The sequence below is a fragment of the Poecilia reticulata genome, chromosome 19 (genome assembly GCF_904066995.2).
Source record: "Poecilia reticulata chromosome 19, P_reticulata-male-v2, whole genome shotgun sequence".
NCBI lineage: Eukaryota > Metazoa > Chordata > Actinopteri > Cyprinodontiformes > Poeciliidae > Poecilia > Poecilia reticulata.
This window is the reverse complement of record NC_088848.1, coordinates 5,498,356-5,512,232: the sequence shown is the minus strand read 5'-3', so window position 1 is coordinate 5,512,232 and position 13,877 is coordinate 5,498,356. Positions and strand designations below refer to the sequence as shown.

General features: G+C 48.5%; 1 protein-coding gene across 1 annotated transcript in view; it reads right to left on the bottom strand.

Annotated features, from left to right (window-relative positions):
• Positions 1-2,957: 2,957 nt before the first annotated feature.
• The window catches only part of LOC145549183 (uncharacterized), a 29,158-nt gene continuing 18,238 nt past the window's right edge, over positions 2,958-13,877 (bottom strand). Inside the window, exons 2-3 of the mRNA XM_081601010.1 lie at positions 4,778-6,054; positions 2,958-2,981 (exon numbers count right to left, since the gene is read on the bottom strand). Of these exons, the coding sequence (XP_081457136.1) occupies positions 2,958-2,981; positions 4,778-6,054 (1,301 nt within the window). The remainder of the gene's footprint in view (positions 2,982-4,777; positions 6,055-13,877) is intronic.

The following is a 13,877-nucleotide window of genomic DNA, read 5'->3' as shown; positions in this document are numbered from 1 at the left end:
CTTCAGTTGTTGTGGTTAGAGATGCTGTTGTGGTTGGTGCTGCTGTTGTGGTTGGAGTTGCAGTGGTTGTGGTTGGAGCTGCAGTGGTTGTGGTTGGAGCTGCAATGGTTGTTGTAGGTGCTTCAGTTGTTGTGGTTGGAGCTGCAATGGTTGTTGTTGCAGCTTCAGTTGTTGTGGTTGGAGTTGCAGTGGTTGTTGTTGCAGCTTCAGTTGTTGTGGTTGGACCTGCAGTGGTTGTGGTTGGTGCTTCAGTGGTTGTTGACGCTGCAGTGGTTGTGGATGGAAAAGATGTGGTAGTTGTTGGAGCCCCTGTGGTTGTTGTTGCTTCAGTGTTTGTGGTTGGAGAAGCTGTGGTTGTTGTTGTTGCTGCAGTTGTTGTGGTTGTAGCTTCAGTTGTTGTTGTTGGAGCTTCAGTTGTTGTGGTTGGAGATGCTGTTGTGGTTGGAGCTGCTGTGGTTGTTGTTGGAGCTTCAGTTGTTGTTGTTAGAGATGCTGTTGTGGTTGGAGCTGCTGTGGTTGTTGATGGAGCTTCAGTTGTTGTGGTTAGAGACGCTGTTGTTGTTGGAGCTGCTGTTGTTGTAGTTGGAGTTGCAGTGGTTGTGGTTGGAGCTGCAGTGGTTGTGGTTGTTGCTTCAGTGGTTGTTGGTGCTGCAGTGGTTGTGGTTGGAAAAGCTTTGGTAGTTGTTGGAGCTGCTGTGGATGGTGTTTTTAATTCTGTGGTTGTGGTTGGGGCTGCAGTGGTTGTGGTTGGAGCTGCAGTGGTTGTTGTTGGTGCTTCAGTTGTTGTGGTTGGAGCTGTAGTGGTTGTTGTTGGTGCTTCCGTTGTTGTGGTTGGAGCTGCAGTGGTTGTGGTTGGAGCTGCAATAGTTGTGGTTGGAGCTTCAGTTGTTGTTGTTGGAAAAGCTGTAGTTGAAGATGGTGCTGCTGTGGTTGTTGATGCTTTAGTTGTTGTGGTTGGAGCTGCAGTGGTTGTGGTTGGAAAAGCTGTGATAGTTGTTGGAGCCCCTGTGGTTGTTGTTTTTGCTTCAGTGGTTGTGGTTGGAGAACCGGTGGTTGTTGTTGTTGCTTCAGTTGTTGTGGTTGTAGCTTCAGTTGTTGTGGTTGTAGCTTCAGTTGTTGTTGTTGGAGCTTCAGTTGTTGTGGTTGGAGATGCTGTTGTGGTTGGAGCTGCTGTGGTTGTTGTTGGAGCTTCAGTTGTTGTTGTTAGAGATGCTGTTGTGGTTGGAGCTGCTGTGGTTGTTGTTGGAGCTTCAGTTGTTGTGGTTAGAGACGCTGTTGTTGTTGGAGCTGCTGTTGTTGTAGTTGGAGTTGCAGTGGTTGTGGTTGGAGCTGCAGTGGTTGTGGTTGTTGCTTCAGTGGTTGTTGGTGCTGCAGTGGTTGTGGTTGGAAAAGCTTTGGTAGTTGTTGGAGCTGCTGTGGATGGTGTTTTTAATTCTGTGGTTGTGGTTGGGGCTGCAGTGGTTGTGGTTGGAGCTGCAGTGGTTGTTGTTGGTGCTTCAGTTGTTGTGGTTGGAGCTGTAGTGGTTGTTGTTGGTGCTTCCGTTGTTGTGGTTGGAGCTGCAGTGGTTGTGGTTGGAGCTGCAATAGTTGTGGTTGGAGCTTCAGTTGTTGTTGTTGGAAAAGCTGTAGTTGAAGATGGTGCTGCTGTGGTTGTTGATGCTTTAGTTGTTGTGGTTGGAGCTGCAGTGGTTGTGGTTGGAAAAGCTGTGATAGTTGTTGGAGCCCCTGTGGTTGTTGTTTTTGCTTCAGTGGTTGTGGTTGGAGAACCGGTGGTTGTTGTTGTTGCTTCAGTTGTTGTGGTTGTAGCTTCAGTTGTTGTGGTTGTAGCTTCAGTTGTTGTTGTTGGAGCTTCAGTTGTTGTGGTTGGAGATGCTGTTGTGGTTGGAGCTGCTGTGGTTGTTGTTGGAGCTTCAGTTGTTGTTGTTAGAGATGCTGTTGTGGTTGGAGCTGCTGTGGTTGTTTTTGGAGCTTCAGTTGTGGTTAGAGATGCTGTTGTTGTTGGAGCTGCTGTTGTTGTGGTTGGAGTTGCAGTGGTTGTGGTTGGAGCTGAAGTGGTTGTGGTTGGTGTTTCAGTGGTTGTTGGTGCTGCAGTGGTTGTGGTTGGAAAAGCTTTGGTAGTTGTTGGAGCTGCTGTGGATGGTGTTGTTAATTCTGTGGTTGTGGTTGGGGCTGCAGTGGTTGTGGTTGGAGAAGCTGTTGTTGTCGTTGGAGCTTCAGTTGTTGTGGTTGGAGATCCTGTTGTGGTTGGAGCTAAAGTGGTTGTTGTTGGAGCTTCAGCTGTTGTGGTTAGAGATGCTGTTGTGGTTGGAGCTGCTGTTGTGGTTGGAGTTGCAGTGGTTGTTGTTGGAGCTTCAGCTGTTGTGGTTAGAGATGCTGTTGTGGTTGGAGCTGCTGTTGTGGTTGGAGTTGCAGTGGTTGTTGTTGGAGCTTCAGTTGTTGTGGTTAGAGATGCTGTTGTTGTTGGAGCTGCTGTTGTTGTGGTTGGAGTTGCAGTGGTTGTGGTTGGAGCTGCAGTGGTTGTTTTTGGTGCTTCAGTGGTTGTTGGTGCTGCAGTGGTTGTGGTTGGAAAAGCTTTGGTAGTTGTTGGAGCTGCTGTGGATGGTGTTGTTAATTCTGTGGTTGTGGTTGGGGCTGCAGTGGTTGTGGTTGGAGAAGCTGTTGTTGTCGTTGGAGCTTCAGTTGTTGTGGTTGGAGATCCTGTTGTGGTTGGAGCTAAAGTGGTTGTTGTTGGAGCTTCAGTTGTTGTGGTTAGAGATGCTGTTGTGGTTGGAGCTGCTGTTGTGGTTGGAGTTGCAGTGGTTGTGGTTGGAAAAGCTGTGGTAGTTGTTGAAGCTGCTGTGGTTGTTGTTAATTCAGTGGTTGTTGTTGGTGCTTCAGTAGTTGTGGTTGTAGAAGCACTGGTAGTAGTTGGAGCTGTTGTTGAAGTTTTTGTTGCTTCAGTGGTTGTGGTTGGAGCTTCAGTTGTTGTGGTTATAGATCCTCTGGTTGTCAATAGGGTAGATGTGGTTTTAATAGGTGATCCTGTGATTGTGGTTTGAGCTGCTGTGGTTGTGGCTGTAGCTTCATGTGTTGTGGTTGCAGCTGTTTTGGTTGTCGATGGAGCTGCAGTGGTGGTGGTTGTTGCTTCAGTTGTTGTGGTTGGAGCTGTAGTGGTTGTTGGTGCTTCAGTTGTTGTGGTTGGAGCTGCAGTGGTTGTTGTTGGTGCTTCAGTTGTTGTGGTTGGAGCTGTAGTGGTTGTTGTTGTTGCTTCCGTTGTTGTGGTTGGAGCTGCAGTGGTTGTGGTTGGAGCTGCAATAGTTGTGGTTGGAGCTTCAGTTGTTGTGGTTGGAAAAGCTGTAGTTGAAGATGGTGCTGCTGTGGTTGTTGATGCTTCAGTTGTTGTGGTTGGAGCTGCAGTGGTTGTGGTTGGAGCTGCGGTTGTTGTTGGTGCTTCAGTTGTTGTGGTTGGAGCTGCAGTGGTTGTTGTTGGTGCTGTGGTGGTTGATGTTGGTGCTGCAGTGGTTGTGGTTGGAGCTGCGGTTGTTGTTGTTGGTCCTTCAGTTGTTGTGGTTGGAGCTGCAGTGGTTGTTGTTGGTGCTTCAGTTGTTGTGGTTGGAGCGTCAGTGGTTGTTTTTGGTGCTGCAGTGGTTGTGGTTGGAGCTGCAGTTGTTGTTGGTCCTTCAGTTGTTGTGGTTGGAGAAGCTTCGGTTGTGGTTGGAGCTGCTGTGGTTGTTGTTGGTGCTTCAGTTGTTGTGGTTGGAAAAGCTGTGGTTGTAGTTGGAGCTGCTATGGTTGTTGTTGGTGCTTCAGTTGTTGTGGTAGGAGATGCTGTTGTGGTTGGAGGTGCTGTTGTGGTTGGAATAGCTGTGGTAGTCGTTTGAGCTGCTGTGGATGTTGTTGTTAATTCAGTGGTTGTGGTTGGAGCTGCAGTGGTTGTGGTTGGAGAAGCTTTTGTTGTCGTTGGAGCTTCAGTTGTTGTGGTTGGAGATCCTGTTGTTGTTGGAGCTAAAGTGGTTGTTGTTGGAGCTTCAGTTGTTGTGGTTAGAGATGCTGTTGTGGTTGGAGATGCTGTTGTGGTTGGAGCTGCAGTGGTTGTGGTTGGTGCTTCTGTTGTTGTGGTTGGAGCTGCAGTGGTTGTTGTTGGTGCTTCAGTTGTTGTGGTTGGAGATGCTGTTGTGGTTGGAGCTGCAGTGGTTGTGGTTGGTGCTTCTGTTGTTGTGGTTGGAGCTGCAATGGTTGTTGTTGCAGCTTTAGTTGTTGTGGTTGGACCTGCAGTGGTTGTGGTTGGTGCTTCAGTGGTTGTTGGTGTTGCAGTGGCTGTGGTTGGAAAAGCTGTGGTAGTTGTTGGAGCTGCTGTGGTTGTTGTTAATTCAGTGGTTGTGGTTGGAGCTGCTATGGTTGTTGTTGGTGCTTCAGTTGTTGTGGTTGGAGCAGCAGTGGTTGTTGTAGGTGCTTCAGTTGTTGTGGTTGGACCTGCAGTGTTTGTGGTTGGTGCTTCAGTGGTTGTTGACGCTGCAGTGGTTGTGGATGGAAAAGCTGTGGTAGTTGTTGGAGCCCCTGTGGTTGTGGTTGTTGCTTCAGTTGTTGTGGTTGTAAATTCAGTTGTTGTGGTTGGAGCAGCAGTGGTCGTGGTTGGAGCTGCTGAGGTTTTAGTTGGAGCTTCAGTTGTTGTGGTTGAAAAAGCTGTAGTTGTAGTTGGTGCTGCTGTGGTTGTTGGTGTTTCAGTTGTTGTGGTTGGAGAAGCTGTGGTTGTTGGTACATCAGTTGTTGTGGTTGGAGCTGCTGTGGTTGTTGTTACATCAGTTGTTGTGGTTGGAGCTGCAGTGGTTGTTGTTGCTTCAGTGGTTGTGGTTGGAGAAGCTGTGGTAGTGGTTGGAGCTGCTGTGGTTGTTGTTGCTTCAGTTGTTGTGGTTGTAGCTTCAGTTGTTGTTGTTGGAGCTGCAGTGGTTGTGGTTGGAGATGCTGTTGTTGTTGTTGGAGCTTCAGTTGTTGTGGTTGGAGATGCTGTTGTGGTTGGAGCTGCTGTGGTTGTTGTTGTTGCTTCAGTTGTTGTGGTTGGAGCTGCAGTGGTCGTGGTTGGAGATGCTGTTGTTGTCGTTGGAGCTTCAGTTGTTGTGGTTAGAGATGCTGTTGTGGTTGGAGCTGCTGTTGTGGTTGGAGTTGCAGTGGTTGTGGTTGGAGCTGCAGTGGTTGTGGTTGGTGCTTCTGTTGTTGTGGTTGGAGCTGCAGTCGTTGTGGTTGGTGCTGCAGTGGTTGTGGTTGGAGAAGCTGTGGTCGTTGTTGCAGCTGCTGTGGTTGTTGTTGTTAATTCAGTAGTTATGGAAGGAGAAGCTGTGGTAGTTGTTGGAGCTGCTGTTGTAGTTGTTGTTGCTTCCGTGGTTGTGGTTGGAGCTGCTGTGGTTGTAGTTGGAGCTTCAGTTGTTGTGGTTGAAAAAGCTGTAGTTGTAGTTGGTGCTGCTGTGGTTGTTGGTGTTTCAGTTGTTGTGGTTGGAGAAGCTGTGGTTGTTGGTGTTGCTTCAGTTGTTGTGGTTGTAGCTTCAGTTGTTGTGGTTGGAGAAGCTGTTGTGGATGGAACAGAAGTGGTTGTTGTTGGAGTTTCAGATGTGGTTAGAGATGCTTTTGTGGTTGGAACTGCTGTTGTTGTGGTTGGAGAAGCTGTGGTAGTTGTTGGAGCTGCTGTGGTTGTTGTTACATCAGTTGTTGTGGTTGGAGCTGCTGTGGTTGTTGTTACATCAGTTGTTGTGGTTGGAGCTGCTGTGGTTGTTGTTGCTTCAGTTGTTGTGGTTGTAGCTTCAGTTGTTGTTGTTGGAGCTGCAGTGGTTGTGGATGGAGATGCTGTTGTTGTTGTTGCTTCAGTTGTTGTGGTTGTTGCTTCAGTTGTTGTGGTTGGAGCTGCAGTGGTTGTGGATGGAGATGCTGTTGTTGTTGTTGCTTCAGTTGTTGTGGTTGTTGCTTCAGTTGTTGTGGTTGGAGCTGCAGTGGTCGTGGTTGGAGATGCTGTTGTTGTCGTTGGAGCTTCAGTTGTTGTGGTTGGAGATGATGTTGTGGTTGGAGATGAAGTGGTTGTTGTTGGAGCTTCAGTTGTTGTGGTTAGAGATGCTGTTGTGGTTGGAGCTGCTGTTGTTGTGGTTGGAGCTGCAGTGGTTGTGGTTGGAGCAGGTGTGGTTGTTGTAGGTGCTTCAGTTGTTGTGGTTGGAGTTGCAGTTGTTGTGGTTGGTGCTGCAGTGGTTGTAGTTGGAAAAGCTGTGGTAGTTGATGCAGCTGCTGTGGTTGTTGTTGTTAATTCAATAGTTGTGGATGGAGAAGCTGTGGTAGTAGTTGGAGCTGTTGTAGTTGTTGTTGCTTCAGTGGTTGTGGTTGGAGCTGCTATGGTTGTAGTTGGAGCTTCAGTTGTTGTGGTTGGAGCTGCTGTAGTTGTTGTTGTTGCTTCAGTGGTTGTGGTAGGAAAAGCTGTGGTTGTGCTTGGAGAAGCTGTTGTTGTCGTTGGAGCTTCAGTTGTTGTGGTTGGAGCTGCTGTCGTGGTTGGAGTTGCAGTGGTTGTGGTTGGAGCTGCAGTGGTTGTGGTTGGTGCTTCAGTGATTGTTGGTGATGCAGTGGTTGTGGTTGGAAGAGCTGTGGTAGTTGTTGGAGCTCCTGTGGTTGTTGTTGTTGCTTCAGTGGTTGTGGTTAGAGATGCTATTGTGGTTGGAGCTGCTGTTGTTGTGGTTGGAGCTGCAATGGTTGTTGTTGCAGCTTCAGTTGTTGTGGTTGGAACCGCAGTGGTTGTGGTTGGAAAAGCTGTGGTAGTTGTTGCAGCTGCTGTGGTTGTTGTTGTTAATTCAGTAGTTGTGGATGGAGAAGCTGTGGTAGTAGTTGGAGCTGCTGTTGTAGTTGTTGTTGCTTCAGTGGTTGTGGTTGGGGCTGCTGTGGTTGTAGTTGGAGCTTCAGTTGTTGTGGTTGGAAAAGCTGTAGTTGTAGTTGGTGCTGCTGTTGTAGTTGTTGTTGCTTCAGTGGTTGTGGTTGGGGCTGCTGTGGTTGTAGTTGGAGCTTCAGTTGTTGTGGTTGGAAAAGCTGTAGTTGTAGTTGGTGCTGCTGTGGTTGTTGGTGTTTCAGTTGTTGTGGTTGGAGAAGCTGTTGTAGTGGTTGGAGCTCCTGTGGTTGTTGTTGCTTCAGTGGTTGTGGTTGGAGAAGCTGTTGTAGTGGTTGGAGCTGCTGTGGTTGTTGTTGTTGCTTCAGTTGTTGTGGTTGTAGCTTCAGTTGTTGTGGTTGGAGCTGCAGTGGTCGTGGTTGGAGATGCTGTTGTTGTCGTTGGAGCTTCAGTTGTTGTGGTTGGAGATGCTGTTGTGGTTGGAGCTGAAGTGGTTGTTGTTGGAGCTTCAGTTGTTGTGGTTAGAGATGCTGTTGTGGTTGCAGCTGCTGTTGTGGTTGGAGTTGCAGTGGTTGGAAAAGCTGTGGTAGTTGTTAGAGCTGCAGTGGTTGTGGTTGGAGCTTCTGTTGTTGTGGTTGGACCTGCAGTGGTTGTGGTTGGTGCTGCAGTGGTTGTGGTTGGAGAAGCTGTGGTCGTTGTTGCAGCTGCTGTGGTTGTTGTTGTTAATTCAGTAGTTATGGAAGGAGAAGCTGTGGTAGTGGTTTGAGCTGCTGTTGTAGTTGTTGTTGCTTCAGTTGTTGTGGTTGGAAAAGCTGTAGTTGTAGTTGGTGCTGCTGTGGTTGTTGGTGCTTCAGTTGTTGTGGTTGGAGAAGCTGTGGTTGTTGGTGTTTCAGTTGTTGTGGTTGTAGCTTCAGTTGTTGTGGTTGGAGCTGCAGTGGTCGTGGTTGGAGATGCTGTTGTTGTCGTTGGAGCTTCAGTTGTTGTGGTTGGAGATGCTGTTGTGGTTGGAGCTGAAGTGGTTGTTGTTGGAGCTTCAGTTGTTGTGGTTAGAGATGATGTTGTGGTTGGAGTGTGGTTGGAGTTGCAGTGGTTGTGGTTGGTGCTGCAGTGGTTGTGGTTGGAGAAGCTGTGGTCGTGGTTGGAGAAGCTGTGGTCGTTGTTGCAGCTGCTGTGGTTGTTGTTGTTAATTCAGTAGTTATGGAAGGAGAAGCTGTGGTAGTGGTTGGAGCTGCTGTGGTTGTTGTTGGTACTTCAGTTGTTGTGGTTGGAGAAGCTGTGGTTGTTGGTGTTTCAGTTGTTGTGGTTGGAGAAGCTGTGGTAGTGGTTGGAGCTGCTGTGGTTGTTGTTGGTACTTCAGTTGTTGTGGTTGGAGCTGCAGTGGTTGTGGTTGGTGCTTCAGTTGTTGTGGTTGGAGCTTCAGTGGTTGTGGTTTTAGATGCCGTTGTGGTTGGAGCTGAAGTGGTTGTTGTTGGAGCTTCAGTTGTTGTGGTTAGAGATGCTGTTGTTGTGGTAGGAGTTGCAGTGGTTGTGGTTGGAGCTGGAGTGGTTGTGGTTGGAGCAGGAGTGGTTGTTGTAGGTGCTTCAGTTGTTGTGGTTGGAGCTGCAATGGTTGTTGTTGGTGCTGCAGTGGTTGTGGTTGGAAATGCTGTGGTAGTTGTTGGAGCTGCTGTTGTAGTTGTTGTTGCTTCCGTGGTTGTGGTTGGAGCTGCTGTTGTAGTTGTTGTTGCTTCCGTGGTTGTGGTTGGAGCTGCTGTGGTTGTAGTTGGAGCTTCAGTTGTTGTGGTTGAAAAAGCTGTAGTTGTAGTTGGTGCTGCTGTGGTTGTTGGTGTTTCAGTTGTTGTGGTTGGAGAAGCTGTGGTTGTTGGTACATCAGTTGTTGTGGTTGGAGCTGCAGTGGTTGTTGTTACATCAGTTGTTGTGGTTGGAGCTGCAGTGGTTGTTGTTGCTTCAGTGGTTGTGGTTGGAGCTGCTATGGTTGTAGTTGGAGCTTCAGTTGTTGTGGTTGGAGCTGCTGTGGTTGTTGTTGTTGCTTCAGTGGTTGTGGTTGGAAAAGCTGTGGTTGTGCTTGGAGATGCTGTTGTTGTCGTTGGAGCTTCAGTTGTTGTGGTTAGAGATGCTGTTGTGGTTGGAGCTGCTGTCGTGGTTGGAGTTGCAGTGGTTGTGGTTGGTGCTTCAGTTGTTGTGGTTGGAGCTTCAGTGGTTGTAGTTGGTGTTTCAGTTGTTGTGGTTGGAGAAGCTGTGGTAGTGGTTGGAGCTGCTGTGGTTGTTGCTTCAGTTGTTGTGGTTGTTGCTTCAGTTGTGGTTGGAGCTGCAGTGGTCGTGGTTGGAGATGCTGTTGTTGTCGTTGGAGCTTCAGTTGTTGTGGTTGGAGATGCTGTTGTGGTTGGAGATGAAGTGGTTGTTGGAGATTCAGTTGTTGTGGTTAGAGATGCTGTTGTGGTTGGAGCTGCTGTTGTTGTGGTTGGAGTTGCAGTGGTTGTGGTTGGAGCTGCAGTGGTTGTGGTTGGAGCAGGAGTGGTTGTTGTAGGTGCTTCAGTTGTTGTGGTTGGAGTTGCAATGGTTGTTGTTGCAGCTTCAGTTGTTGTGGTTGGACCTGCAGTGGTTGTGGTTGGTGCTTCAGTGGTTGTTGGTGCTGCAGTGGTTGTGGTTGGAAGAGCTGTGGTAGTTGTTGGAGCTCCTGTGGTTGTTGATGTTGCTTCAGTGGTTGTGGTTAGAGATGCTATTGTGGTTGGAGCTGCTGTTGTTGTGGTTGGAGTGGCAGTGGTTGTGGTTGGTGCTTCTGTTGTTGTGGTTGGAGCTGCAATGGTTGTTGTTGCAGCTTCAGTTGTTGTGGTTGGAACCGAAGTGGTTGTGGTTGGTGCTGCAGTGGTTGTGGTTGGAAAAGCTGTGGTAGTTGTTGCAGCTGCTGTGGTTGTTGTTGTTAATTCAGTAGTTGTGGATGGAGAAGCTGTGGCAGTAGTTGGAGCTGCTGTTGTAGTTGTTGTTGCTTCAGTGGTTGTGGTTGGGGCTGCTGTGGTTGTAGTTGGAGCTTCAGTTGTTGTGGTTGGAAAAGCTGTAGTTGTAGTTGGTGCTGCTGTTGTAGTTGTTGCTTCAGTGGTTGTGGTTGGGGCTGCTGTGGTTATAGTTGGAGCTTCAGTTGTTGTGGTTGGAAAAGCTGTAGTTGTAGTTGGTGCTGCTGTGGTTGTTGGTGTTTCAGTTGTTGTGGTTGGAGAAGCTGTGGTAGTGGTTGGAGCTGCTGTGGTTGTTGTTGGTGCTTCAGTGGTTGTAGTTGGAGCTTCAGTTGTTGTGGTTGGAGCTGCTGTGGTCGTGGTTGGAGATGCTGTTGTTGTCGTTGGAGCTTCAGTTGTTGTGGTTGGAGATGCTGTTGTGGTTGGAGCTGCTGTGGTTGTGGTTGTAGCTTCAGTTGTTGTGGTTGGAGCTGCAGTGGTCGTGGTTGGAGATGCTGTTGTTGTCGTTGGAGCTTCAGTTGTTGTGGTTAGAGATGCTGTTGTGGTTGGAGCTGCTGTTGTGGTTGGAGTTGCAGTGGTTGTGGTTGGAGCTGCAGTGGTTGTGGTTGGTGCTTCTGTTGTTGTGGTTGGAGCTGCAGTCGTTGTGGTTGGTGCTGCAGTGGTTGTGGTTGGAGAAGCTGTGGTCGTTGTTGCAGCTGCTGTGGTTGTTGTTGTTAATTCAGTAGTTATGGAAGGAGAAGCTGTGGTAGTTGTTGGAGCTGCTGTTGTAGTTGTTGTTGCTTCCGTGGTTGTGGTTGGAGCTGCTGTGGTTGTAGTTGGAGCTTCAGTTGTTGTGGTTGAAAAAGCTGTAGTTGTAGTTGGTGCTGCTGTGGTTGTTGGTGTTTCAGTTGTTGTGGTTGGAGAAGCTGTGGTTGTTGGTGTTGCTTCAGTTGTTGTGGTTGTAGCTTCAGTTGTTGTGGTTGGAGAAGCTGTTGTGGATGGAACAGAAGTGGTTGTTGTTGGAGTTTCAGTTGTGGTTAGAGATGCTGTTGTGGTTGGAACTGCTGTTGTTGTGGTTGGAAAAGCTGTAGTTGTAGTTGGTGCTGCTGTGGTTGTTGGTGTTTCAGTTGTTGTGGTTGGAGAAGCTGTGGTTGTTGGTACATCAGTTGTTGTGGTTGGAGCTGCAGTGGTTGTTGTTACATCAGTTGTTGTGGTTGGAGCTGCAGTGGTTGTTGTTGGTGCTTCAGTTGTTGTGGTTGGAGCTTCAGTGGTTGTTGTTGGAGCTGCAGTGGTTGTGGATGGAGATGCTGTTGTTGCTTCAGTTGTTGTGGTTGTAGCTTCAGTTGTTGTTGTTGGAGCTGCAGTGGTTGTGGATGGAGATGCTGTTGTTGTTGTTGTTGCTTCAGTTGTTGTGGTTGTTGCTTCAGTTGTTGTGGTTGGAGCTGCAGTGGTCGTGGTTGGAGATGCTGTTGTTGTCGTTGGAGCTTCAGTTGTTGTGGTTGGAGATGATGTTGTGGTTGGAGATGAAGTGGTTGTTGTTGGAGCGGCAGTGGTTGTGGTTGGAGATGCTGTTGTGGTTGGAGCTGCTGTTGTTGTGGTTGGAGCTGCAGTGGTTGTGGTTGGAGCGGCAGTGGTTGTGGTTGGAGGAGGAGTGGTTGTTGTAGGTGCTTCAGTTGTTGTGGTTGGAGTTGCAGCTTCAGTTGTTGTGGTTGGACCTGCAGTGGTTGTGGTTGGTGCTGCAGTGGTTGTAGTTGGAAAAGCTGTGGTAGTTGATGCAGCTGCTGTGGTTGTTGTTGTTAATTCAATAGTTGTGGATGGAGAAGCTGTGGTAGTAGTTGGAGCTGTTGTAGTTGTTGTTGCTTCAGTGGTTGTGGTTGGAGCTGCTATGGTTGTAGTTGGAGCTTCAGTTGTTGTGGTTGGAGCTGCTGTGGTTGTTGTTGTTGCTTCAGTGGTTGTGGTTGGAAAAGCTGTGGTTGTGCTTGGAGATGCTGTTGTTGTCGTTGGAGCTTCAGTTGTTGTGGTTGGAGCTGCTGTCGTGGTTGGAGTTGCAGTGGTTGTGGTTGGAGCTGCAGTGGTTGTGGTTGGTGCTTCAGTGATTGTTGGTGATGCAGTGGTTGTGGTTGGAAGAGCTGTGGTAGTTGTTGGAGCTCCTGTGGTTGTTGTTGTTGCTTCAGTGGTTGTGGTTAGAGATGCTATTGTGGTTGGAGCTGCTGTTGTTGTGGTTGGAGCTGCAATGGTTGTTGTTGCAGCTTCAGTTGTTGTGGTTGGAACCGCAGTGGTTGTGGTTGGAAAAGCTGTGGTAGTTGTTGCAGCTGCTGTGGTTGTTGTTGTTAATTCAGTAGTTGTGGATGGAGAAGCTGTGGTAGTAGTTGGAGCTGCTGTTGTAGTTGTTGTTGCTTCAGTGGTTGTGGTTGGGGCTGCTGTGGTTGTAGTTGGAGCTTCAGTTGTTGTGGTTGGAAAAACTGTAGTTGTAGTTGGTGCTGCTGTTGTAGTTGTTGTTGCTTCAGTGGTTGTGGTTGGGGCTGCTGTGGTTGTAGTTGGAGCTTCAGTTGTTGTGGTTGGAAAAGCTGTAGTTGTAGTTGGTGCTGCTGTGGTTGTTGGTGTTTCAGTTGTTGTGGTTGGAGAAGCTGTTGTAGTGGTTGGAGCTCCTGTGGTTGTTGTTGCTTCAGTGGTTGTGGTTGGAGAAGCTGTTGTAGTGGTTGGAGCTGCTGTGGTTGTTGTTGTTGCTTCAGTTGTTGTGGTTGTTGCTTCAGTTGTTGTGGTTGGAGCTGCAGTGGTCGTGGTTGGAGATGCTGTTGTTGTCGTTGGAGCTTCAGTTGTTGTGGTTGGAGATGCTGTTGTGGTTGGAGCTGAAGTGGTTGTTGTTGGAGCTTCAGTTGTTGTGGTTAGAGATGCTGTTGTGGTTGGAGTTGCAGTGGTTGTGGTTGGTGCTTCAGTTGTTGTGGTTGGAGCTGCAGTGGTTGTGGTTGGAGAAGCTGTGGTCGTGGTTGGAGAAGCTGTGGTCGTTGTTGCAGCTGCTGTGGTTGTTGTTGTTAATTCAGTAGTTATGGAAGGAGAAGCTGTGGTAGTGGTTTGAGCTGCTGTTGTAGTTGTTGTTGCTTCAGTTGTTGTGGTTGGAAAAGCTGTAGTTGTGGTTGGTGCTGCTGTGGTTGTTGGTGCTTCAGTTGTTGTGGTTGGAGAAGCTGTGGTTGTTGGTGTTTCAGTTGTTGTGGTTGTAGCTTCAGTTGTTGTGGTTGGAGCTGCAGTGGTCGTGGTTGGAGATGCTGTTGTTGTCGTTGGAGCTTCAGTTGTTGTGGTTGGAGATGCTGTTGTGGTTGGAGCTGAAGTGGTTGTTGTTGGAGCTTCAGTTGTTGTGGTTAGAGATGATGTTGTGGTTGGAGCTGCTGTTGTGGTTGGAGTTGCAGTGGTTGTGGTTGGAGCTGCAGTGGTTGTGGTTGGAGAAGCAGTGGTTGTGGTTGGAGAAGCTGTGGTCGTTGTTGCAGCTGCTGTGGTTGTTGTTGTTAATTCAGTAGTTATGGAAGGAGAAGCTGTGGTAGTGGTTGGAGCTGCTGTGGTTGTTGTTGGTACTTCAGTTGTTGTGGTTGGAGAAGCTGTGGTTGTTGGTGTTTCAGTTGTTGTGGTTGGAGAAGCTGTGGTAGTGGTTGGAGCTGCTGTGGTTGTTGTTGGTACTTCAGTTGTTGTGGTTGGAGCTGCAGTGGTTGTGGTTGGTGCTTCAGTTGTTGTGGTTGGAGCTTCAGTGGTTGTGGTTTTAGATGCCGTTGTGGTTGGAGCTGAAGTGGTTGTTGTTGGAGCTTCAGTTGTTGTGGTTAGAGATGCTGTTGTTGTGGTAGGAGTTGCAGTGGTTGTGGTTGGAGCTGGAGTGGTTGTGGTTGGAGCAGGAGTGGTTGTTGTAGGTGCTTCAGTTGTTGTGGTTGGAGCTGCAATGGTTGTTGTTGGTGCTGCAGTGGTTGTGGTTGGAAATGCTGTGGTAGTTGTTGGAGCTGCTGTTGTAGTTGTTGTTGCTTCCGTGGTTGTGGTTGGAGCTGCTGTTGTAGTTGTTGTTGCTTCCGTGGTTGTGGTTGGAGCTGCTGTGGTTGTAGTTGGAGCTTCAGTTGTTGTGGTTGAAAAAGCTGTAGTTGTAGTTG